The 26789-nt window shown below is 40.0% G+C and overlaps 1 protein-coding gene across 7 annotated transcripts in view; it reads left to right on the forward strand.

The window, feature by feature from the left end:
* dmd (dystrophin) overlaps nucleotides 1–26789 on the forward strand; it is a 1983095-nt gene that overhangs the window by 745513 nt on the left and 1210793 nt on the right. For 6 of the 7 annotated variants that reach the window (XM_060833515.1, XM_060833512.1, XM_060833514.1 and 3 more), the window contains 2 exons: nucleotides 16617–16805; nucleotides 17510–17691. The exons of the other annotated variant lie outside the window; for it this stretch is intronic. In XM_060833515.1, the coding sequence (XP_060689498.1) occupies nucleotides 16617–16805; nucleotides 17510–17691 (371 nt within the window). The remainder of the gene's footprint in view (nucleotides 1–16616; nucleotides 16806–17509; nucleotides 17692–26789) is intronic. 7 annotated transcript variants of the gene reach the window in all.

Raw genomic sequence — 26789 nt, forward strand, 5'->3', positions numbered from 1 at the left:
ACTCTGGCCACTAAAAGAAAGCATACCAAACACCTTCTTCACTATCCTGTCTACCTGCAACTCTACTTTCAAGGAGCTATGAACCTGCACTCCAAGGTCTCTTTGTTCAGCAATACTCCCCAGGACCTTCATTATCTGTATAAGTCCTGCTAAGATTTACTTTTCCAAAATGCAACACCTCGTATTTATCTAAATTAAACTCCATCTGACACTCCTCAGCCCATTGGCCCAAGATCCCGTTGTAATCTGAGGTAACCTACTTCGCTGTCCACTACACCTCCAATTTTGATATCATCTACAAACTTGCTAACTATACTTCAGATGTTTACATCCATATCATTGATATAAATGATGAAAAGCAGTGGACCCAGCACCAATCCAGGCACTCCACTGGTCACAAGCTTCAGTCTGAAAAGCTACCCTCCATCACCACCCTCTGCCTTTACCTCCGAGTAGTTCAGTAACCAAATGGCTAGTTCTAACTGTATTCCATGTGATCTAAACTTGCTACCCAGTCTCCCATGGGGAACCTTGTTGCACGCTTTACTGAAGTCCATATAGATCTTGTCCAGTGCTCTGCCCTCTTCAATCCTGTTTATGCCTGAGTTTCTGTGTACTGAGGCATCATCCCGACTTTGGACTGCAGAGTTCTTGCCCTTTTAGCATGAATTACTGTGCCATTTAAAGTATTCACTTTGCACCAAGGATTTTTAGTTTTGAATCTCCGCAGTCTGCTCACTAACTGAACTTGGACTCAGGACTGCACGTGCAATACTGCTGCTTTGGAATTGCAGATTTCTTCTGTCGCAGCACAGCTTTTGTCAGGTCTGAAATGCTTTCCGCCATTCTTTAGAAGTATTCGTTGCCATGGAGTATTGTAGTACATAAGGTGTAACTGCCTGCTTAACATGTTCTAGTTCAGTGCGTATGCAATTGAAATTATACAGACTATGATCTCGTTAGTCTATGGGAAAGTGCTTAGGGTGATGGCTTTTTTATGTATAGAAGTATCAGTTACTTTGACAAGCAAATTTTGTTGCTATGTTGCACCCTTTTCCTTGCCGCAATTTAAGTACTGAAGCATCTAGTAAATTAACACTTGCCTCTTGCGTTGTGGCTTCAGGTTTAGGAGAGGGTTGATAATAGAGAATATCAATTCCTTCTTTATTAGCTCAAATATGAGATGTGTGCAAATGCAAATACACAAGGTATGGTTACTACATGACTGCATCACCGAATAAATAAGCTACTGCTAATGAAAAAGTAGCCCTTGACAAATAATTATTTTGATATCAGACCAGCTTCACCGAAGCGGACTTGTTTCCATAACGCATGCGACAAAGTTGTGTGCAATTGTCCAACGAAGCTGTGTCTGTCATGTGTATGCCATTGCAATCTGCACTGTTAATGGTGCTTATTTACGGAGGCATAGAGCTCCTCAAGCAAATTTTTATTGAGCCTATTTTAAAACAATGAGTGCTATTGTTGAACAGAGTTACAATGACTGTGAGCCATTTTGTGAGGTGTGGTTGGTCATGGTGTGTGAGGCGAGAGACAACTAGTATGTACAAAATGTTGTTGAACTCATCAGGCAGACACATGTGAGAGTTTACAAAGAAAATACAACTTTACAATATACTTGGTAGGAAACAAAAGGATCAATATGAAAGAATTTTTGTTTAACAAATGTAACATCTTTCAAGTCCTCAGGACATCGCCAAACAATTCAGAATCAATTAAGTGCTTTTTTTGAAGTACAGTCACAATTGTAATATGGAAAAGCGCAAGAACTTACTGTGTAAACACAAGGGTCTGCAAACTACCGTGAGCCAAGTAATTTGTTAAAGTGATTGGTTGCATAGTGACACCACTGGGCTTTCTTGCTTTTCTTTGAACAGTAACAAAATATCCTTTACACCAACTGGAGAGGGCAGTCAGATTCCCAATTTAATATGTTGTTTGAAAGACTGCACATCCAAGCAGTCTGTTAATGTGCAGAAATGTCAGGTTTGGTCTAATGGAGATAATCGGTTAGACAGCAAATCAGAACCTATTCCTGATCTTATTCTCCTGGCTTGTTAGCTTGGGCTCCACTTGGCTACTGTAACTGGAGAGATTTCTTACATTTTATTAAGTACATCCATTTTATACTCGTGCTGTAATCTTTTCTATTTGGGGTATGTAAAGAAGTGAGCAAATATTCAGAAACTTACTATTTTATTTTGTATTACATTCTGAAAATGGTTGCACGGAGCTCGTAACAAATGCGAAGTATTAAGGTTTGATTTTGCCACTTGTGTGTCTGCACTGGTGTGTGTGATCTAACATGAAGTACACCATGCAATAGAATGACATGTAATATGAACCACTTTGATGGAACGTGGCAACAACTATTTTTTAAAAACTCAAATATCCATCAGATTGCTACTTGTTCTTGCTCTGATGCACCAGTAGGAAGTTTTCAACAAATGTGTGAATACTTTAGCTTGGCTGATATGAAGCATGAATCAGTCAATGTTGGTTTCATTTTATGTTGGTTGCTGGTTTGCATATGAGCAAGATTGCTTACAAATTTGAGTAATACTGACAAGTCTGCATCTGTGACAGTATGTATGTCTCCTGCCTGCATTAAGGTAGCACAGTCAGTTCTTCTATAATGTGATAGTTGCGTTCTTGTGAAACCCTGCATTGCAGAAAAATCACCCTTTAGGAACAGTAATCAAACTGTTGGCAATGTAATCGCATTAGAGCCAACACACGGGTTAAAAGTTTGCACTTTAGAAACAGCATCACCAATTTATCAATTGCATTATAGGAAATTTGTATTGAAGACATGAGAGTTACAGCAGAATTACCTGTAACTCCAGTCAATCATGAGAGAAATGCTGACATGTATCTAAAATGAGCATGGTTCAAAAGTGATTATTTATCTTTCATTATCAATCCATAGACTAAATTTGTATCAAATAAAGTATGCAACTTGTCATTTATGTGTGCGCATCAAGCCCACTGTGAAGCTACAGCATTGAACAGAATATGGTTTGCATTTTCAGAGATTTATTTGATTCATTGTGTGTTTGCTACAATTTTTAAAAAATATATTTTTATTAAGAAAAAGGTTTTTTTTCTTTTGAATATGACAACAAATGCAAAACCAAACAATTCAAATCAATGTTAATAAACAAACCCACTAATTACATAGATAAATAAATATTAATAACTAATCTAAAAAAAAGAAAATCTTAACAATAGTAATAATAACCATAACACAGCTCAGCGAAACAAAGCAATAGCTCGTGATCATCAAACGTAAAAGTTTATACTTACTCATGTGTTCGTAGTTCCTCCTCTCTGGATACCATATTCATGACATAGAATTGCCGTGGCTACATAAAGGCTCGTATTGGTAGAGCAGACAAATCTGTATCCAGGCAGTCCAAAAAGGGCTGCCACATCTTATAGAAATTCTCAGTTTTATGGTGCACTAAACTTGTAAGAAAGTCCGAGGGGAAGTGCTCCATGACACGTTTACACCAGCCCCGCCAGCTCCAGGGGAATTTTCTGACACTCACCTGAATAGAATGTTCTTGCTTGCACAAAAGGTGATGATATTGAAAAGCCTTTATTTTTTGTGCATCTAATGAAAGTGAATTAACAAAGTCAAAAAGAAGAGGTACGGGGTCTATCTCCACCTCCATCCCCAGGGCATTCTCGATTTTGCCTTTCACAGTGCTTCAGTATGCCCACAGTCTGTGGCAGGACCAAAGACAATGAGTAAGCTTGCCCGTGCTCACTTTACATTTAGGACCCAGTGGGGATGCTCCAAATTTAAATTTGGTGAGGCAGTCTGAGGCCAAATGGACTCCATGGAGAATCTTCAATTGTAAGGCATGGGTCCTACTGCAAATCGAGATCCTCTTTGCATTTTCCCAGATATCCTCCCACATTTCAGAAGAGATCTCAATGTTGAACTCCTTCTCCAATACCCTCCGAGGGACCTTCTCCCAGTAGATGATAAGCTAACAGATGATGTATCCTCAGCTCTCAACACCCTCTTCTCCATGTTGGACCTGTAAGGATCCGTTAGAAGTATGGTCTCTTCTTGTATGAAATTTCTAATTTGAAAGAAATGAAACTCATATTTCTGAGGCAGTTGGTCAAAGGACATCAATATGCCTCCTTCGAATAAATCACTCAGGCAAGATACGCCACTAGCTGCCCATAGTTTAAACCCAGAGTCCAGCATACCAACTATGGGTGTCAAAAATGATGTTTTAGCAATATTGCCCTCACCCTGATGCATTGCCCTCCACTCCTTGACAGTGTTAATGACTATTGGGCTATGGCAATATTCCTTAACTGTTCTCATTTTCTTAAGAACAGCAGGCTAATAAGGGGACATCTTACCTGAGATGCTTCAATGTCCAACCAAAGTGTATGAGGGTCCCCCCCGGGTCCACGTGAGACAGCAACGAGCTTCACTGATAGTTTTTGATATTTGGGAGGCCCATTCCTCCTAATCTGGAAGGTGACTGCAATTTCGTCAATTTAATTAGGGGCTGCTTGCGATACCAGATAAAAGAACTGAACCAGCCATTCAGTCTTGGAAATGTTTGCTTAGTAAGAAGCAGAAGAAGCATTCACATAGGTACAACAGGCAGGGCAGAATGTTCATTTTAATGAGGGTTATCCGACCTAACCAAGAATTCGGAAGCGCCTCCTGTCTACAAAGGTCCTGCTTGATTCTGTCGAATAAATGGGCACAAATGGCTTCAAATAGCGGACCAACAACCTAAGTAGAGAAAGCCCTTCTGCGACCATCTAAAAGGGGATCTGAAATCTGCCGTCAGGATCAGGGACTCTTGGGAAACCACCACGGGCATGGCCTCTGATTTCACATAATCAATCTTATAACCCGAGAAGCCACCAAATCAATTGATGCATTGTATCAAATATGGCACTGTGGCTGCTGTGTTTGATCAGACAAGAACGTCATCCACATAGTGCTATCTTGTATGAGTTTGTCTCCGCTTCTGGAGCGGTTATATTGGGATCTCTATGTATTGCTTCCACCAGTGTAAAAAGCAATGGTGACAACAGACTGTCCTGTCGACTGACCCTAAAAATATTAAAATTGCTTGATCGTACACCACTGGTGAGGACCGTAGCAACAGGGTCACCATACAAAACCTCTACCTACCTGATGAAAGTCATTCCCAGGCCAAACCGCTTCAATGTATGAATAGACTATGGCCAGTCAACCCTGTCAAATGCCTTTTCCGCATCTAAGGAGATCACCAATGCATGTACCAATCGCAGTTGACATAACTGGACCATGTTATGTAATCTCCTGACGTTATCTGTCGATCTGTGACCTTTTATGAACTCCGTCTGATCCTCCGTAATGATGGGGGGCAGTACCATTTCTAGTTCTAGTGCCAGAGTCTTAGGTAGGATTTTGAAGTCGACATTCAGGAGTGAAGTGGGTCTATAGGAAGCACAGTCCTCTGGGGCCTTCCCTTTTTTTAACCCATCCTCACCCATCCATTCTCACACAGCTTTTTGATTGGTATAATTCAGAGTAAAATTTCCAGAATTCTGCATTAATTTTTTAGAGTCATAGGTTATATTTCCAGTATCCTCTCTGATTGAGATAATGGCTTGGGGGTTACTCTTTTTCCTGCCAAGTTACTCTAAGTACTTGCCCAGCTTATTCCCATGCTCAAACAGCCTTTGACTTGCAAATGGAAACTCCCTCTTGGCTGTTCGTGTGACCATGGAGTTCAGAATAGACCAAAGTGCCCTGATCCTCTGCAGATTAACCAGCTAGGGCCTGTCAAAAATGCCTTTTCAGCTACTTTCAGAGGCGTCTCGAGCAAGCGTTGCTGCTCACCCATCTGCCGCTTCTTACTGGCTAAATAGGAAATAACTTATCCCTAGCATAGGCTTTAGCTGTTTCCAAAAGAATGGATGGGCTACAGGCTGAGCCTGAATTAATATCTAAAAAAAGCCCTGAAACTCAGTAGAAAGCAATTCTGTAAACTTGCTATCCTTGAGGATGAAGGGTCCAGTCACCAGTGCCTTGAGCCTACCACAGTATCCTTCCTCTTAACCATTAAATACACTGTAGTGTGATTGGAAATTACCAATTGTACATGATGCCACTGAGCCCAGGTGTGCTGCGGGGGTCAGAAAATGATCAATCCTGGTATGGTATTTATGTGGGTTTGAAAAGAAAGTGAAGTCCCTGCCAGTAGGGCGAAAGTGCCTCTAAACATCTACCAACCCCAATTTAGCACACAGATCCCTTAAAAGTTTAGATTGCAAAGAAGGTATCGGTGGGCCTTTGGGCAATCTGTCTACCATAGGGTCTATGAGACAGTTGAAATCCCCTCCTATGGTAATATGTTGAAATGCAAGGTTAACCAGTCTAGAAAGTGCATCTGTCAAAAATTTAAGGGGGTGGGCCGGGGGACAGTAAACATTTAAGATCCCCTATTCTTCACCATGTATCAAAGCTTTAAGGATTACAAATCTCCCACGTGTGTCTTTAATACAGTCTTAAAAACGTCAATGGGAGATTCTTGCTACCAAGAATGGCCACCCCTCTACGCCTCGTATTGAAAGATGAGAAAGAAACCCGATTATACCCATTCTGTTGCAGTTTCAAATGCTCTGCATCACCCCTTTCAAAGCTGGAAAGTACCTTCTTCCTCTTGACAGGTGAATAACTCCCCTTAATATTCCAGGTGCACCACGTAAACAACAACCTTCTGTCGTACCATTGAGACTCCAGAGAGAGAAGAACTTGACGACAGATTGCTGAGCTTCAATGCAAAAGAATTCACAAAACCCAAGAACTACACAGACTAAAATAACTACAGCCAACAAATCTACAAAACTGTTTACAGCAAAAACAGAGAAACAAAAAAATTACCAAAGGCACTTATTGGAGAAATTTACCCCCCATTTGAAAGGGGCACCTACACATCCTACAACCCTACTGACCATCCCAACCGCCCTCTCAACTCCTACCAGCTAGGGTCATGCCACATACACTGACCACCCAACAGAGAAAAAAAAGACACCCAGAAGCAAGGTTAGTACTGTAGACAAGTAAACGAAAAATAAGTATGCCACCCATTCCTTTACACACCCTGCAGATTAAAGAGATATACTCTATTCATCCCAGACATCATTTCACACAACTTATTACTAGAAAGGAGACTTCATCAAGTCGTTTTTAAAGAAGATCAAACATGAACAGCTCTGTCCTCTACGCCAATCTGGCCGTTTGACTTAAGTCAAAGTCTCCACAAAGTTCTTCCCTTTCTCTGGCAAGTCAAACAAATGCATGGATCCATTATGATTGATTCGAAGCACTGCTGGATATCATGGAGAATACTGGATCCCAGTTTTCTCAATCTCCTCTTGACACTGTCATAGGACTTCCTGTTCCAGACTACTGCCGCTGAGAAGTCTTAAAAAATGTGACCCTGGAGCCACCACACACCAATGCCCTTGTGTCCCTCCCCTGGACTCTTGAGGCTTCCATTACTCTCTGCTTGTCTTTATCATGATGAAACCTGACCGGGACAGGGCGTGGGCACTGATCTGCACCTGACACTCACGCCGCGATCTGGTAGGCTCTTTCCATTCCCTTCTCGCCCTCCAAACCATAGAACTCTGGTAACCAATTCTCAAAGAACTCCACTGGTCTCTCACCTTCCGACCCCTCCAGTATGCCACAATGCACAGGTTCTTCCGTCCCTGTTTTCGAGATAGTCTACCAGATCCAACAGACCCCACACCTGTGTTTCCTAGGCTTCAATCCGGCTCTTGGAGGAGTCAGTCTCTGTCTGTACCCCTGCAGCCCGGTGCTCAAGCTCATCGGTCCTTTCTCCCAGGTCTTGCAACATAGCAAATACAGGTGCCAGCTTCTCTTCAATTTTTTTCCTGGATCTGTTTCCCCAGGACCTTGAGATTTGGCCAGCTCCTCAACTAGGGTCTGGTGAGTAAGCAAGCCAGCTGCGTCGGAGGGCAGGCCCGTGGCCCCGGCCCTGGCCCTGGGTGAGCTTTCTCCTTTTTTTGGCTTTCTCTAGCTGCAAGGACAAGGGTAAGTTGATTTTTTTTTTCAGGTTTCTAGCTCCTTTACTGTGTTTTTACTCACAGTAAAGTGCATGGGATGGGTTCAAGCTCCGTCAGGTCAGTGTTGCAGTGCAGTGCCCAGGAAACGCGACCCGAACAGGACGCCGCTATCTTCGATTCTGTTTGCTGCACTATAATAATATAATTTTAATTTTAATTATAGATTCCGTGCCACAAGGAACATTCTCCTTAACAGGCCATTATTAATTTTGTTGTATTTGTTGTAGATTTACTTCTGCCCTCATTCCAAACGTTACATTACATAGGTCTTCCTCATTTAAGCTGCACTTCTCATGTCAATTTGTGGGTGCAATACCTTTATTTCTGACTTTTATGTGGATTTATTTTGTAAGCTGCAGACTTCTAGTTCACAAAATGTCAGCAACCTTTAGATTTGTGCATAACACCAGAAGTATTTTAATGATTCAAGTATCAAAGATGAGTTCAAAAATATTTTGTTGGCTTGGAGGATGTTTTAGTTGATTTTGTTTAAGCTATTTTTGTTTTAAATCAAATTTAATCTATGCAGAGAGAGAGAAAAAAAGAGTTGCTTTCTGAAGAATACTGTGAATAATATCAAACACTTGTTAATTTCCAATTTTCCTAGTTCAAATCATTAAAAATTTATTGCTTCAACATTGATCAATTGCCAGTATAAACTGAATTCTCTGCCTTTTTCAGTTTTTGGAGACAGATGCTAGTTTATTACGAAGTCGAGCATGTAACTTACTGCAGGCTGTAGGATGAGAATTTTATTTATATCGATTTTAAAATTTTCACATTCTCCATGCATCAGATCAGTCTTTACAACTTAATTTGTCTAGGAAATTCATCATTTAGTGATGTGGAGAAATATTGCTACTAGGGTGTTAAAATTCATTTTACACAAAATGTCCCTTGTAAAAATGGCAGCATTTAACTGCAAAAAGAGTATTTACTGTTTCACTGCAGAGCATAATTCAGAATCCATTGATATGTAATATGGGTTATTAATATGTTTAAGTCTATAATTTTAGCTCTTGACAAGTAGACATTAAAATGCAATTGAGAAGATTGAACACAATGGCTTCTTATTGTAAAGAACTTGATGTTTTGTGGGTTTGTGCCTACTTTTATGTGGTGCTTAAGTTTGAAATATTGTTTAAAATGCAGGTGGTGCTAAATGCACACTTGTTTAATTTAAACCCTCAACAGTGAGTGGAATACATTAATTCAGACTTTTAAACAAACAAAATCTTTAGGTGGTACTGTTATCACCAACCTCTTTACGTGTTCAAAACTAGACTTGGGTTAGAGTGGGTCAGAGAATAAAACTTCAGCTCCAGATCTAATTTGGTCTTTAATGCAAATGAGTGTTCATTAGAAACTTTAACTACATACCTGATGGACGAGAGGATAAATGCAATAGGCAGTGGGGTGTGAAACATACGTATATTTTTTTTCTTAAAATTAAGCTTGAAAATGGTCATTTAACACATTGAAGTTACTCCTACTATTACTTTAACCCACCCAGTCAGGCTTCCAGCTGAAATTTGAAGGCTGTTTAATGCCAACAATGCTATTATGTCACTGAGGATGGAGTTCAGATCTCTGTGACATTTGACTGAGTCGGTGTGATTGAAATGCTACTAGAAGAATAATTAGAGTTTTTTAAAAAAATGTTCCTTGGGTGTGGAACTTCAGTGTCACCCAGTACATCACTGGGAAATAAGCAATCTAAAATTATGCCTTTTTTTTAGGGAAAAGACTGGTCAAGACAAGATGAAGAGACATAATGTTACTTAATACTAAAGGACCTTTATTAATAAGATTCCTTTCTGTGTTAGCAGGAAAACATAGGCAACTAATAACATTTTGGTCTGGGGCAACTAGTAATATTTAGCTATTGATACTACCTGAATCTAATCCTTGCAGATTTGTAGAAATTACCTTTGAGCTACTATTGACAAGATATAAATTATGAATTTGTTTCTCTGACTTTGCAGTTCAGAGAGGTGATCTGCCTACAGAGGTGCAAGTGCCTTGCCTAAGTATTATGAATGAGATACTTGTCCCAGTTTGGTTGGTTGCTTTGTTGCATATTGCTGCTGCATTGTGGTGAAAATGATCACTCTTGAGTCTGCATGGTTCAGGTTTATTCAAGGGAGAAGCTCATCATAATTACCGAAAGAAAACATCTGAAAGACACAGAATCTGTCAGCATCCTTTTATAATACTTAATTTCCTAGTTTAATGACGTGGCTTAAAGTAGATATTAATCATTGATTACTTTTAGTACACATAGGCTATAAAGGTTATTCTTACAACTGCGAAGCCAGCAGTCCAAGAACTGAATTTGTGAAGTATCCCATCATGCTTAGGAGGAGCTGTCATTGCAGCAGTGGCAACCCTAAGGTTGTTAACGTATTTTCCGATGTCAACTTGAATGAAATCAACCCCAAATTGCCCCTCTTCTAACTGCAACTTTCCTGCAAACTCCAGTCTGGGTACCGATGAATTACTGCCTGAGTGTCAGGCAAAGTTTACCTCCTTTAATACAAAATTTACAAGTATAACCACCGACTGGGAGAAGACTGTACAGGGGAATTTAGTTTAATGCAGAAATGTCAGTTTCAGAACAAATTGTGATCTTGAATAAGGAGCAGAAACTTGTCTTACAAGATAAATTTCTTCATGCACTAGAGCAGTTAAAAGAAACTAGTTGTGTAGGAAATTAGAAGCTGAGAGTTACATAAAAAATGATTGAGTACAGATAAGATCACGATGACCGTACAAAACGTTGGGAAAAACTGTGACATTGAGTCCTTTTTGGGTTGTTCATTTTGGCAGCATGTCTGGTGAAATGCCAGTGAATTTATACCTTGTGATTATTTTTGCACACATACATCAACTTGTCAGAAGTTTGATAATAGATTTTTTTAATTAAATGTTGTGAAAGGATCTACCTCTTCATTTTTTGGTACACAATGGTCATCATGAAGCAGTTGTAAATTATGTGTACTCAGCCAAATACATGATAACATGTTGAGAGATAGATTTTCAATTTACCGTCAAGGAGTAAAACATGCATTGTGAGTCAGCTACCTGTTTTAGAAACCACCTAAAATCAATGGAAATAGGACAATTTTTTAGGACAATTGGTACATCAAAATACTTTTACAGCAGGGATATTTGAGAACCATGCACATTTAAAGAAGTCTATTGTACAAAGGACTTTGGAACACTTGATTTTTCTTTTGTTCCTTCACAATAAATGCTCCTCTGCTTCAAACTTAATTTTCTGTTGTGATACTCTCCATTTTCTGGGAGAAAGCATTTCATGGTCTTGTCAATGAAATTGAAGTCAGTTCTAATTACAGGTTCAGCTTGTACTTTTGGTTTATGGCCGTTGAAATCTAGCTTTTAACTCCTTCAGACTTAGTATGAGAAGATTTACAACCGTTAGGGAGGAGGGACATGGACTCTGATTTTCTTTGAAATTTCAGAAGAGTTGGAGAGGCTTTTTCCTGTGGTAGAGCAGATCTTCCATTCACTCATTGCTGATGTTCTGACCTATGTTGAAATCATGGTGTTACCATGTTGTATATAGTTTGGATAAGTGCACATGTTGTTTCAAGCAGATCTAGACACCCACCTGATGCAGAAGAAAAAGGAAATGGAAGGTGTTGCCACAAAGGTGCTCCAAAATAAAACATGTGCTCTGATTATTCTGGTCTTTGCTATCTATTTTGGCAATGGCATTGATCATTGCCAATGGTACTCCCAACCTGGACTCCCCAAACAATGTTGCATGCTGGGGACCCTTCTTTGCTGCTGTTTTCGTCGTATTGTATAAGGGAGAACAGAAGTTACTGGATGCATTTCAGTCATTTGTAAAAGATTATTATATTTCATTCTAGAATGTGGCAGAGCTTCCAATAGTGCTACAAAGGGACAAAATCCAGCAGAATCCAAGTTTCACCCTAATTTCACCCCTTTTGTTGCCATTGTATGACTACAGGATTGACCTGCATCAGTTATTAGGGTTTCAGGATACCTCCCCATTACTGCAGTGTTGGTGGAAATGTAAAGAAAGTGGACTCCACTATCATGCTGAACATTAGTGAACATTTTGGCAGTACTGTTGGAGTATTGCATTATTTTCATATTGTTGTCATGTCTTGTCTTCTTTATTGGAATTAGTACTCAGAAGGTTATTTATGTGTCAATGGACACTTTCTCATGACAGCTGTTGCAAAAGGAGCAAGGCAATAGAGACAGAAAACAGTGACGAGTGATGACACAACCCATTTGTCCCTGTTTTCTCATCAAGCAACCTGCCATTCCTTTAATGTGAATCATTGGGCTTGAGTTAATGCAACCTGTTTCAGGAGGAGTTGTGGCAGCTGGACCCACTTAATTGTGTTTGTATCCCAGCAACAGCAAATGTTCCCCTGATTGAGTCAAATAGGGAAGGAATCTTTTGAAAATGTTTACTAATTATTTTAAAATATTAAGCATTTTAGCAAAAATCATCCAGTTAACGTATATGGATTGAAATTGGAAATAAAATGGAAATGATCACCTTGATAAGTTTGGACAATGGACACCCCCACCCTCGAATTTTCAGAGGGAAATTGAGAATCAAATATGTAGCGAGATCTCAGATTATACACCAGAATAATGAGGTTGTAGCAGCAGGTGATTTTAATTTTCCAAGCATTGATTGGGACTGCCATAGTATTAAACGTTTGATGGTGAAGAATTTGTTCAATGTGTTCAAGAAAATTTTCTCTATCAATTTGTAAATGTTCCTATCTGTGCAAAAGTTGACCTTCTCTTGGGTAATAAGACAGGGCAGGTAACTGAAGTGACAGTGGAGGGACACTTTGGATTTAGTGATAATAATTATATTTGTTTTAAAATAATTATGGAAAAGGTCAAGCTTGCCATTAAAAATTAAAGGTGTAAGACAAATTTTAATGGTATGAGACAAGAATTTCCAAAAATTGGTTTGCAGGTAAAAGGAGTGTATAGTAAGTGGGAGGCTTTCAAAAGTGTGATCGTATGTTCCTGTTAGAGGGAAAGGAAAGACTGGTAGGAGGAAAGAACAATGGATGAATAAAGACATTGAGATTCTAGACAAGAATAAAAAAGAATCAGAGATTAGATGCAAACAACTAGGTTCAAATGAATCTGTTGAACAGTTTAAGAATGTAGGGGCATTCTTAAGAGGGTGATCAGGAAGGCAGAGAGATGATATGAGAATGTCTTGGCAAATAAGGTTATGGATAATTCAAAGTGATTCTACAAGTACCTTAAGAGCAACAGAGCAACAAGAGAGAGAGTCAGGCCCCTTAAAGATCAAAAAGGTTAACTTTGTGTTCAAGAGATAGGCGAGACATAAAATGAATATTTTGCATTAGTTTTTACTATGGAGAAAGAAATGGAGGCTGGAAAGCTCCAGGAAATAAATATTGATGTTTTAAAAATGGTTCACACAACCAAAGAGGAAGTACTGGATGTGTTAGAAAATGTAATGGTAAGTCCCTGGAACCCGATCTAGTGCATCCCGTGACTTTATAGGGAGTTAGGGCCCCTTGCAGTAATATTTGTATCCCCTATAAATATGGGTGAGGTACCAAATAATTGGAGAGTGTCCAACGTTGTGCCTTTGTTTAGACAGTGAGGAAAAGGAGTGTGTCTGTATGGTTTTGTGTGAGGGAAATTGTGTCCTTACAAACTTGACTGAATTTTTTAAGGAAGTAACCAAGAAGGTGGAGGACAGAGCAGAAGACATGATTTACTTGGAACTGACAAGGTTTCACATGGTAGATTAATTAGCAAAGTTAGATCACATAGGATTCAGGGTGCGCTTGCCTGTTGGATACAACATTGGCTTAACAGCAGGAGAGTGAGACTGAGAGTGATGGTGGAGCGTGTTTCTTAGCCTGGAGGCCTATGACCAGCAGTGCTTCACAGGGATTGGTCCTGGGTCCACTTTTATTTGTCATTTATATAAATGGTTTAGATAAGAATATAGAAAGCATGTTTATATAGCATGCAGAAGGTGATTTACTTTGGAAGGAGTAACAGGAATGCAGACTACTCGGCTAGTGGTAAGATTCTTGGTAGTGTAGATGAGCAGAGAGATCTTGGTATCCAGGTACATAGATCTTGAAACATTAAGAAGGCGTACGGTGTGTTAGCTTTTGTTGGTAGAGGGATTGAGTTTCGGAACCATGCGGTCAAGCTGCAGCTGTACAAAACCCTGGTGCAGCTGAACTTGAAGTATTGCCTATAGTTCTGGTCACTACATTATAGGAAGGATGTGGAAGCTTTGGAAAGGGTTCAGAGGAAATTTACTAGGATGTTGCCTGGTATGGGGGCAAGGTCTTATGAGGAAAGGCTGAGGGACTTGAGGTTGTTTCGTTAGAGAGAAGAAAGTTGGTAGATGACTTAATTGAGATATGTATGTTTAAATATGGTTTAGATAGGGTGGACAGTGAGAGCCTTTTTCCTCTAATGGCGATGACTAGCACAAGGGGACATAGCTTTAAATTGAAGGGTAAAAAATATAGGACAGATGGCGGAGGTAGTTTCTTTATTCAGAGAGTAGTAGGGGTGTGGAACGCCCTGCCTGCAGCAGTAGGAGACGGGTCAACTTTAAGGGAATTTAAATGGTCATTGGATAGGCATATGGACGAGAATGGAATTGTGCAGATTAGATGAACTTCAGATTGGTTTCATAGGTCAGTACAACATCAAGGGCTGAAGGGCCTGTACTGTGCTGTAAAGTTCTACATGCTAGAAAATTAAGTTTATGGATGACACCAAGATTGGTGGTATAATGGACAGTGAAAAAGATTATTTAAGCTTACAAAAAAACAAATGATCCGTTGTATCAATCGTCTGAAAAATGGCAGATGGAATTTAATTTGCATAAATGCAGGGGATTGCATTTTTGGTAAAACAGGCAGAGATGAGATTTATATAATTAAACTAGAGCCTTGAGTAGTGTTGTAGAACAGAAGGATCTAGGAGTTCAGGTACAGAATTCTTTGAAGTTTGTATCACATATGGATAGGGTGATTAAGAAGGACTTTGGCACACTTGTCTCCATTGCTCCTATACCTTTGAGTATAGGAGATGTCATGTTATGTTGAGGTTGTACAAAGCATAGGTGAGACCTCTTCTGGAGTACTGTATCCAGTTCTGGTCACCCTATTATAGGAAGGATAATATTAACCTGGAGAAGGTTCAGAAGAGATTTAGCAGGATGTTGCAGGAAAGGAGGGTTTGAGTAATAAGGAGAGGCTGGAAAGGCTGGACTTTTTTCACTGGAGTGTAGAAGGTTGAGAGATGATGTTAAAGAAGTTCATACAGTCGTGAGGGCGATAGATAAGGTGAATGGCAGATGTCCTTTCACAAGGGTGGGGGAGTTTAAGACTAGGGGGAAATATTTTTTAAGGTGAGAGGAGAAAGAGTTTAAAAAGACATGAAGGGGCTTTTTATTTTCACAGTGGTTCATATGTGGAATGAAATTCCAGAGGAAGTTGTTGATGCAGATACAGTTACACTTTAAAAGATATTGAGACAAGTACATGAATAAGAGATGTTTGGAGGGACGTGGACCAAGCACAGGCAGGTGGGATTAGTTTAATTTGGCATTATGGTTACAAGGACTGGCTAGACTGAAGGGGTTGTTTCCATGCTGTTTGTTCCTATGACTCTTCTATGAACTGATGCAGAATTCCTGACAGGGTTTCAATTCAACTCATTAATGACGAAAACCTGAAGGCCACCTCACATCCTCGTCCATGAAACAGGAGGTTCCAATCAATTCTCTGACCAGCAGATGAGACCCTCCCCCACCCGTTGAACAGATTAATCCATTACCAAAACATCAATGGATTCAGTGGAGGGAATTGGATCAAAGTCGGAATAATGGGGTGCAGTGGTTGGAAAATTACTAATCTTATCATCTGTTTTATTTCTGCTATTGCTCCAAGTCCAGCATCCTGATATTACAGTTAACTGTACATAATGTTGCCAAATGCAAAAATTCAATCCATTATAAAAATAACACAATTCATTCCTAAAAATGAAAGACTGACTGTATTGTTGTATTTTTTCAGTGAAATTGTAAAGCTGGTAAGCCCCAGAAGAGATTAATCCATATGAATGTATTATGCAATTCAAATGCTTTTGTACTTACAGATAAACAATATAATGAATAGTGCAAAATCCAATCATGTCCTTTTCTGCATTCGAAAAGGGACAACTAAGCATAAAAATTATCAGCTATTTATAACTAGCTCTTAAATTTGGAACAAATTCTCTGGAGAGAATAAGAAAATGAAACAAGATCAGAATTCCTTTCTAGTTTCAAATATACTGTGACATTGCATTGATGATTGAGATCATGTAGTGGAACATTTTGACCTATTTTTAATTGAAGAACTTCCTGTCTGTTTCACATTGAGCAGCTCTCAGAACCCTCAGCAGAGAAACCAGCTGGAAGCTTACTGATGGAAGCGGAAGTAGACCTCGATAGTTACCAGACTGCATTAGAGGTGGTACTAACCTGGCTGCTTTCAGCTGAGGATTCCTTGCAGGCTCAGCGCAAGGTCTCTGATGATGTGGAGGAGGTCAAGGAACAGTTTCATGCCCATGAAGTAAGTGAATTAACTAAAAGTTGAAGGATGGGGATAGAAAGGCACTTATTCAGTGTTAATTATTTAAGTATTCAATATAAAGGTACTCACTACATTGCAACGCCCCTTATGATAGCTCTTCCTTTGGTTGGCATCCGTCACTTCTCTTGCATTTTTCATTGAATTATAGAATCCCTGTAGTGTGGAAATAGGCCGTTCAATGCCACATCGACTGTCTGAAAAGCGTCCCTCCCAGACTCATCCCCATCCCTGTTACCCTGCATCTCCCATGGCTAATCTACCTAGCTTGCACATCTCTGAGCAATTTAGCATGGCTAGTCCACCTAACTTGCACATCTTTGGACTGTGGGAGGAAACCAGGGCTTCTGGAGGAAACCCACACTGATCCAGGGAGAACATGCAGGCTTCACGTAGACAGTTGCCTGAGGATGGAATCAAACCTGGATCCTTGGTGCTGTGAGGCAGCAGTTCTAACGGCTGAGCCACTCTGCTGCCCCCATGCTTTACTAAAGCACCTCTTTATGTGAATGTATGTGTTAAGGGCCCAAAATAAATGCAAGTACTTGATCAGTTACATTTGTATGATAGTTAATACCATCTGGACGTTGAGTTCATCAATAAGGTTTCCTGTTTCTGTCTGCGTATTATGTAGCTGTTGGAAAGTCACACATTGATCCATTATTTACAATGGTTATTTTTGACAGGGTTTTATGATGGAGCTAACAGCACATCAAGGTAGTGTGGGTAACATTCTACAGGCTGGGAACCAGCTAATAGCGGAAGGAAAATTAACAGAAGATGAAGAAAGTGAAATTCGGGAGCAGATGAACTTGCTGAACTCCCGGTGGGAAAATCTCAGGGTAGCCAGCATGGAGAGACAAAGCAAGTAAGTAGTACATGGTATTATCTATACTGGACAGATTTCCAAGTCTCTTTGGAATGACAGCAATCATTTACTAATTTGACTTCAAGCTGCATGCTAACATGATTGCAAAATAATTGACCAAAATGTATTTTTTTTAATACCAAAACATAGGTTTGCTTTGAATTCTCATTGATATCTCATTTCATTTGCATACACGTGAGACAAAGATGAAATGGTAATATTTTGAATCATTGTAGAGGCAGTAGCAGGCGGTTAATCACACTGCTGTTAATTTGTTATGCTTCAGATCGTCGTCAGTCAAAATATTCTCATCATTTATTTGTATTCCCTTTGCTCCATCTTAACTGTCAGATCAATGCTTTGTGGCAGATTGTAATTCTAATGTCCTTTGCACGCACAATGTGAGGGTTGCCAGTTATACAGTAGACTGGTCCAAGATTTATAAGGCTGCTTTGCACTGCAGGGCAAAACCATCTATTTCAGGATGAAGGAAGTAGTTAGGCTGATAGAATATTCTGCAGGATGACCGTCTAGCAGCTGGGAGAGCAGTGTACTGTTGAGTTTGGCAAATGTTGCTGAGTGTATCTCAAAATAAGAGACATGCTCTGCAGTATAATGAAAGGTTAAAAGAAAACTCTCACGGCCAAATCTTCTGGGTAATTGTGAAAGGGTAGCTTTGTGATTGGATAATCTGTGCCCACAATGCATCCTGATGAGTTTATGCTGCAGTGATGGAGGGGAGGCAAGATGGTTCCATGCCCTATCACTGGGAGGTCACCTCCATGGGACCTGGCATCAACAAGGAAGGTGGTCTACCACTGAGGCAATGCAGAAGGTGTCACCCAAGTTTGTTCAAAAGGCCCATTGTTGATTTTCACTGCCATTGCCAGTGTTTTACCAATATTTAACCTCTGGTCTTTGAGAAAATCAAGACAGAGGTTTTTCTCATTGGATTTTTATTCCAGCTACAGATCACCAAGTCAAACTCCACTGATTATTACTACTTCATATTGAGATATTTTCTGATCATTCCGCTCAGAGACATTATTACACAGATCTGAAGTGGGTAACACTTGAACCGGGGCGTCCTGGCTCCACATCACAAGTTCCTGCTTTCCTCACCTATTTATCCCTAAATTAACATGAAACCATCACCATATGGACTGAAGACTCCCTGTCAGACTAGATAAGAACAGCAGTTGGGTAGCTTCTTCCAGCTGGATCCAGCATTTAGTAAGCAGCATGGAGGTGAAACTGCCAGCTCTCTGTCCTGTATGTCTTACTATTTTTCTAATGTGCTTATAACCTGCATGCACCAGTAGCTCAATTTCTATTCCACTCATTGCCTCTTCTTGTATGCTATTCTCAGTTTTACATCAGAATTCCAAAGCTGCTGATGGTCTGAATCTGGTGCCTCAGGCAGACTCTGAATTTTTATTGGAATATTGAGATAATACAACAGTTAAGAGTATTTCTATTTTCAAATTTGATGTGTTGAAGCCCCTATTCAACAAAAATTGAAACTAACAGCTATTTTAACCAGAATATGAGCACTTGTTTTAGTTAAGAGCTGCTGCATTAAAAAACCGAAAATATTTACTGGAAAAGAATATTGCAGACAGGCAGTCAACAGATCCGGTAAAAAGCAGAAAGTGCCACAGAATCTGGAAAACTAGAAACTCTCGGGTTTTAGGCAAGTACAGAGGTGGGCTGGCACAGAAATGTGTGTGCTCGATGGCTTGCTGTCATTTGGAAGTGGAGAGGGAAGCTTGGCAGCCTGCTTGGTTGAGGTGATAATTGACTTGATCTTTTTAATGAGCTTGTCAAGGACCAATTTTGTTTCTTTTATTAGGGGCACACAGGTTTCACATTGGATAAGGGTCAATCTGGGTTGAAGGAGGCAGTGACGCACTGGGGAGCCAGTGATACTTGGGCTCCTAAATAGGCAGAGGGTGCATGGTACTTACTAGGTCACAGGTGACAACGCTGAGTAGAGTTGGGCGAATTAGTGATAAATACATGCTCTGGGCATTTGAGGCAGTTGTGATGTTCCATAGATGGTGGCAAAAGAGGATTTGGGAAGATCCACTAAGTTTTCTCAGTGCAGCTGACCACAAGCAAGCAACCACTAGATTTGGGATTGGTAGAGGGGAGGATAATGGGGTTGGAATGCAATGGAGACCAAGTGCCCAATGAAGGGTGATCTCTTCATCCTCACTAGTGATTGCTTCAACCATTTGCTTCACCCTGCAGATCACTAGAGAGCATCATGAGGTGGAGTGCAACTGCAATCAACCCTGTACATCCTTGTGCCATCAGTGCCTCTGACTGATCAATGCTGCAAGCTGGTGTATGCATTCAGTGCTGAGTCTGAGCATCCTGTCAAAGTGTGGATTGCATTCCATCCTCATTGTTTAAAGATGCTTGTATCTTTGCAGATATTTTCATTTCTCTATTGTCCACTTCATTCACTAGGAAGACCTGGCATTTCCATTTATTTCTTCTGTGAAATATGTGCTCTCTCCTGTTGCAAAGACAGAGAGAAGCATGAGACAAGTTTCTTGGCTTTTATCTAGACCAGCAGCTCATTATTAATAAGCAGCTGCATGTATTGATACTCAACTGTGGCTCCGGTCATTGTGCAGGAGTCTATAATTACCCTCAGAGCTCATTTCTATCACTTTCTGAAGCACCATGCTGACATGCTCAGCTGGTGTGTCTGCCAGTGAGTTGTGTATGTGAGGGCCTGTCACTTTGGTTATCACCTTGTACTCAGCTTGCCAGAGTGAAGAAGGTCATTAAAACCCTTGCTGTGCTGCACTTTGTTCCTTTGCTCAATATTTCTGCTGCTGACAATATCTGGGATATCCAACTTTTTTGCTTTGCTGAGCAACTTTTTCATGGTATTGCCTGAACTAACACTTTGTGTGTCTCTGCCTTGCCTCTAATAGCACAGCATGGGCTGTACCTGTGGTGAGAGGCAGTCTTGCTCCCGTATTGGGTTTTTGTCTCTCATCCTGATGGCTATTGGTTTCATTGGGAAATTAGAATACCTGCCTCTATGACTTTTTGGGCACACGTTCAGGGATCTCACTTTGATTCACATCTATTGCCACCAAGCTATCCTCCAAAAAGCAGGTAACTAGGGGCACAATGGGATCTTGACCAGCTGGGCTAATGAGCTGAGGAGTGGCAGATGGAGTTTCATTTGGATCAATGTGAGGTGCTGCGTTTTGAAAAAGTAAATCAGAGCAAGACTTGGACACTTAATGGTAAGGTCCTAGCAAGTGTTGCTGAACAAAGAGACTTTGGAGTGCAGATTCATAGCTCCTTGAAAATAGAATCGCAGGTAGATAGGACACAGAAGAAGGCATTTGGTATGCCTTCATTTATTGGTTAGAACATTAAGTATAGGAGTTGGGAGGTCATATTGCGGCTGCACAGGACATTGATTAGGCCACTTTTGGAATATTGCATGCAATCCTATTGGAAGGATGTTCTGAAATTTGAAAGGGTTCAGAAAGGATTTAGGAGGACGTTGTCAGGGCTGGAGGATTTGAGCTACAGGGAGAGGCTGAATAGGATGATGCTGTTTTCCCTGGAGCATTGGAGGCTGAGGGGTGACCTTGTAGAGGTTTATAAAATCCTGAAGAGTGTCGATAGGGTAAATAGGCAATGTATTTTCCCTGGGGTGAGGGAGTCCAGAACTAGAGGGCATTGGTTTAGGGTAAGAGTGGAAAGATTTAAAAGGGACTTAAGGGGCAACATTTTAATGCAGAGGGTGGTGTGTGAATGGAATGAGCTGCCAGAGGAAGTGGTGGAGGCTGGTACAATTACAGCATTTAAGAGGCATCTGGATGGGTGTTTGAATAGGAAGGGTTCAGGGGATATGGGCCAGGTGCTGCCAAATGAAACTAGATTGGGTTGGGATATCTGGTCGGCATGGGCAAGTTGGACCGAATGGTCTGTTTCCATGCTTACATCTCTGTGACTCTATGACTCTCTAAAAGTGTAGGTTGTGACCTCTTGCACCCTCTGTAGGAACCAGAAATCATTTTTTAGGGAGACCCTGATACTGGAGGCAAAATCTACCTCCAGGGATTCAAAACTTTGTGTCTTTATCACAATTCATTTTTATTCAAGTTTAAACTATTTAGTGGTGAATAGTTTGCAATCTCAAATGCCTTTGCAAAGATTTCAGAAGTGACAACAGAATTTCTGTTTTTCAGTTTTATGATAATTTTTGAATTTTTCTTGTTAGTTTAAACATTTTGTCAATTGATCTTTACATATGCATCAATATTGGATATCTTTCTCACTTTTTTTAAGTAATGTGTCCAATAATCAAAGATGTATTTAAAATTAGATTATTTGTCATGGCTTAATTGAGCAATGTGTGTTCTGAACCATGACCCAAATTTCTACATGTCATCATAAAATTCCACTGAGAGCATCAAGATGGCCAATTTGACTGGCTACTTGCTATTCAGGGCAAAAGTAATTCGCACCAGATTTCATGAGAAGCAGAAAATTATTTATTGAAGTACACTTTAATAAATGATATAGAAATGAAAGAATTTCTACTCCACAGCTCTTTACCCCTTATATATCCCAAAATACACAGAAACTTATTCACAATTAAGACAGAGCAAAAAAAAAACATGATTTGACGCTGAGATTATGGGTTAAAGAAAAGACAGGGAAGACAAAATTTCAAGCATCAAAAGTTTGGGTGTTGAGCAGTGACTTGGGTTGTCTCTCTCAATGATTTCAGAGACAATGACTCTTGTTTTTTTTGGTAAAGCTCTTCTTCATTTTGACGAGGTAGTCCTAGGCTTTTTCTTGTGAGAATTCTTTCTTTCGAGCTTTCTTGTGTTTTTCTCTTTTCACCCACATGGTGAGAGGGGCATGTTTTTTTTTCAGTTTGCAGGCCCTGGATATTTATATTTACCTGGCAATTACATTTTTGTTCCAAACTGCCGTGCAAGCAAGAGGGGGCTGTCATCAAGCAGTTTTTCCTTAATTGGAGGTCTCTTACTGTAACCCTAGCTTAAAGTATTTCCACCTAAACTACTTTGAAAAGCAATGTTGCCTTGCTCAGCTAAGAAATTATGTCATTTGATTTTTCCAAGCTGCAAAAACGGCAGCACCATGGCTCAGTGGTTGGCACTGCTCCCTCCCCACTGCCAGGGATTCAGGTTTGATTCCAGCCTCGGTTGACTGTCTGTGTGGAGGTTGCATGTTCTCCCCGTGTCTGCGTGGGTTTCTGCCGAGTAGTCTGATTTCTTCCTACTGTCCAAAAATGTGCAGGTTACATGGATTGGCCATACTAAATTGCCCGTAGTGTACAGGGATTTTTAGATTAGGTGTGTTAGTCAAGGGAAATGCAGGGTTACATGGATAGAATTGGGAGATGGGTCTGAATGGGATACTCTTTGGAGGGTTGGTGTGGACTTGTTGGGCCGAATGGTCTGTTTCCACTCTATAGGGATTTTATGATTGAGAAACTCTCCAACTTTACAGAAATTTAATTTCCATTTCAGTTTATAGTTTAAAAAAGAAAAAAATTGAGGTTCTGTATATATTGCAAGTGAATCCCTCCATGTTTTGTGCACTAGCCTTGGCTCACTCTTTCCTCGGAGTCTAAAAATTATGCATTCAAACCCAGCTTCAGATATTTAAACATGTAATCCAGATTGACACTTAATAGTTGAATAAGGGAATGCTGCAGTGTTACATGGCATATTAAACCAAATCTATCCTTTCAGAATGATATGAATGACCCCTATTCTGGTATTTTAAGAAGAGCAAATGCATCCTCCCCAACATTGTGTCCTACGTTTATTCCTCAGCCAGCATGATTTGGCCATCCCCTTGCTATATACGAGACATTACGTTATAGAGATTTATTGCCATATTTCTCGTATTACCCATCAAAGTACTGAGATGTCCTAATATTATGTTTCGAAGATGGAAGTCCTTCCTTTTCCTTGTCACAGCGAATGCTGTGTTGGCCAATCTGTCCCCCCTTGCCACTCTTCAATATCATTTCTCAGCTGTATATAATGCTCTTATCTCTTTTTGCTTGATATGTCCATTAAGACTTGGGATTTATGTAGAAGCACTATTGTCCACCTTTCCACTTCAAACATAGCAACTTTTCATCATTCTGATTGCTATGAAATGTCTATGGAATTATCACATTGATGGCTCATTTATAATGCCAACTATTTAATACTGAAATTGAAATGAATATTTAATTTATTCGTTAGCAGAGTTATGGTAGTGTGTCAGAGCTGCAAAGAGTAAGGTGATTTATCATAAGGTCAGCAGGATAGAAATGTTCAGTGACAGCTGTGATAGATATAGAACCTGTTATTTAATCATGAAATTTAAGAGGGAAGGAAAGTAAAATGGGTTGAAAACGAGATTGGGTATCGGCCAAATAGTTGTTTGAACGTGCTTTCCCATTGTCACCCTTCTATCTCTAATGTACTTTCTCCTCCTAAAGCTATCTCATGCTGTCTTGAATGTGCTCAATTTGTGAGCATCCTCAGCCTTCTAGACCTGAAAACAAAAAATCTCCTGAATAGTCTCAACATTCTGACTGGGAGAAAATCTCTCTTCCAGCTCAGACTTCAAATTTTGACCCCTTGCTATGAGACAGGAACCCCACCCACAATTCCCATATGCTCTAGACTTCCTAGTCAGTGGAGACATGTTTGTCTGTCCATTCAGAATTTGGAAGGTTCACTCAAAATCTTCTAAGGTTCAGTCGGATAAGTGAATAAACTGTGAGCCCAAATGCAAACAGCTCCATTTTGGGTGCCTTAGAATCATGGAATTTTGCAATACAGGTGGAAACCTTTGATTATTGTGCCTGTTCCAATTATCTAAGACTTCTCTGCTTAGTTTAATTCCCATCAGTCCTTTTTTTTAAAAGGGGAATTAAATCAATCTAGCTCCATTTTAAAAATGATGGTTTTTTGCATTCACCACACTTTTCTTGGAGGACATCCCATGTTATAATGATTAATTAGGTAATACCTTTGTAGAACTCAAAGTTATGTCATTTCAGTATTGCAGCACCAATTAACGGAAATAATTTTCTCCAGCCAGAATATGTCTTCACTTTCTCAGTTCAAATTAGATGTGCTCTGAAATAAAACCACTCATCTCTGATATTGCCTCAGTCAATCTCTCCTACACCGTGTACATGGATTTGAAATTAGTCTTCAAGTAAGATGCCTGTAACTGTGCACAGTATTTAAGTGTTCATGCCAGGCCAAAATAATTACCATTATTCAGAACACCATTAAAATTGTTTGTTATAACTTGGATAGAACTCTCCCATGTTCCACTTATCACTGACAACATGACCTGAAAACTAACTCTGGCAGGCACGTAGTGAACAATCATAACTATTTATCAGTCACCATTGACTGTCACATATTAGAATATGAGAATATAAGAAATAGGAGGAAGAGTAGGCTATTTATCCCTTCAAGGTTCTCCTATCATACATGACCACAGTTAATCTGCCTCAGGTCAAGTAGTCATAGTCCTACTAGACCTTCATGTTGCTATCGCATTAGAGAGAAAGGACAGATGGTGGTTTGACGTGAGCGTCACCATGCCCACCAGGCGAGGGGAGAGGTCATGAAGGAGAGTCCCTCACAGTAATCTCAGCTGGGATGAGGATTGAATCCATGCTGTTGGCATCACTTTGCATTGCAAACCAGCTGTCTAGCCAACTGAGCTCACAGTTTCATCAAGTCTTACTTGTTTTTAAACTCCAATCTAATAGAAATAAAGGCCAAATAGAGTCATAATCATAGAATCAAACAGCATGGAAATAGGTCTTTCAGTCCAACTAGTCCACGCCAACCATAATTCCAAACTAAACTAGTCCTACCTTGCTGTGCACTTGGTCCATATTCCTCCAAACATGTCTTGTTCATGTGCTTACCCAAATGTCTTTTAAACATTATAACTGTACCCAAATCCACCACTTCCTCTGGAAGTTCATTCCACACATAAACCACTCTGTGATTTTAAAAAAAATTGCCCCTCAAGTCTTTTGTAAACCTTGGCCCCTCACTTTAAAAATATGCTCCCTAGTCTTGAAATCCCCCATGCTATGGAAAGGATACATGCCATTCACCTTTTGTTTTATGACCATCTATAAGGTCACCTCTGATGCTTCAGGGAAAAAAGTCACAGTCAATCCCGCCTTTCCTTATAACTCAAACCCTTCATTCCAGCAACATCCTGCTAAATCTCTCCTGAATCCGCTCCAGCTTAATAATGCCCTTCCTATAATTGAGTGACCCGAACTGGATACAGTACTCCAGAAGAGGCCTCACGAACATCCTGTATGACTTCAGCATAATGTCCCAATTCCTATACTCGAAAGACTGAGCAAAGAAGGCAAATGTGCTAATTGCCTTCATAACCACTAATCTGGATTAGTGGTGCTGGAAGAGCACAGCAGTTCAGGCAGCATCCAAGGAGCAGCGAAATCGACGTTTCAAGCAAAAGCCCTCTGTCTATCTGTGATGCAAACTTCAAAGAATCATTTACCTGAACCCTTCAATCTCTCTGTTCTACAATACTGCCTAAGGCCCGACTTTTAATTGTATAAGCTTTGTCCTTCCCTGATTTACCAAAGTGCAATACCTCACATTTATCCAAATTAAATGCCTTCTGAAAATCCAATGAATTTGCGTCTACCAATTCCCCTTTATTAACTCAGCTTGTTTATATGCTTACAGAGTTCTAGCAAATTTATCAAACATGATTTCCTTTTCGCAAAGCCATGTTTGACTGTTTAATTGTGGTAAGATTTTCTAAATTCCTCTTTCTTCCTTAATAATAGATTCTTGTGTTTTCCCAATGACAAAAGTTAGACTATTTGGTCGATATTTTCCTTCTTGCTGTCGTCCTCCTCCTTAGACAGGGGCATCACATTAACAGTTTTCCAATCTGCTGGAACCTTCCAGTGAAGTCTGGAATATTTTGACCACTGCCTCCATTACTTTTGCAGCCAATGTCTTAAAAACTCTTGGACGCAGAGCATTCATGCTGAGGGAATCTCC

Source organism: Hemiscyllium ocellatum, chromosome 12 (genome assembly GCF_020745735.1).
Source record: "Hemiscyllium ocellatum isolate sHemOce1 chromosome 12, sHemOce1.pat.X.cur, whole genome shotgun sequence".
NCBI classification, from domain to species: domain Eukaryota; kingdom Metazoa; phylum Chordata; class Chondrichthyes; order Orectolobiformes; family Hemiscylliidae; genus Hemiscyllium; species Hemiscyllium ocellatum.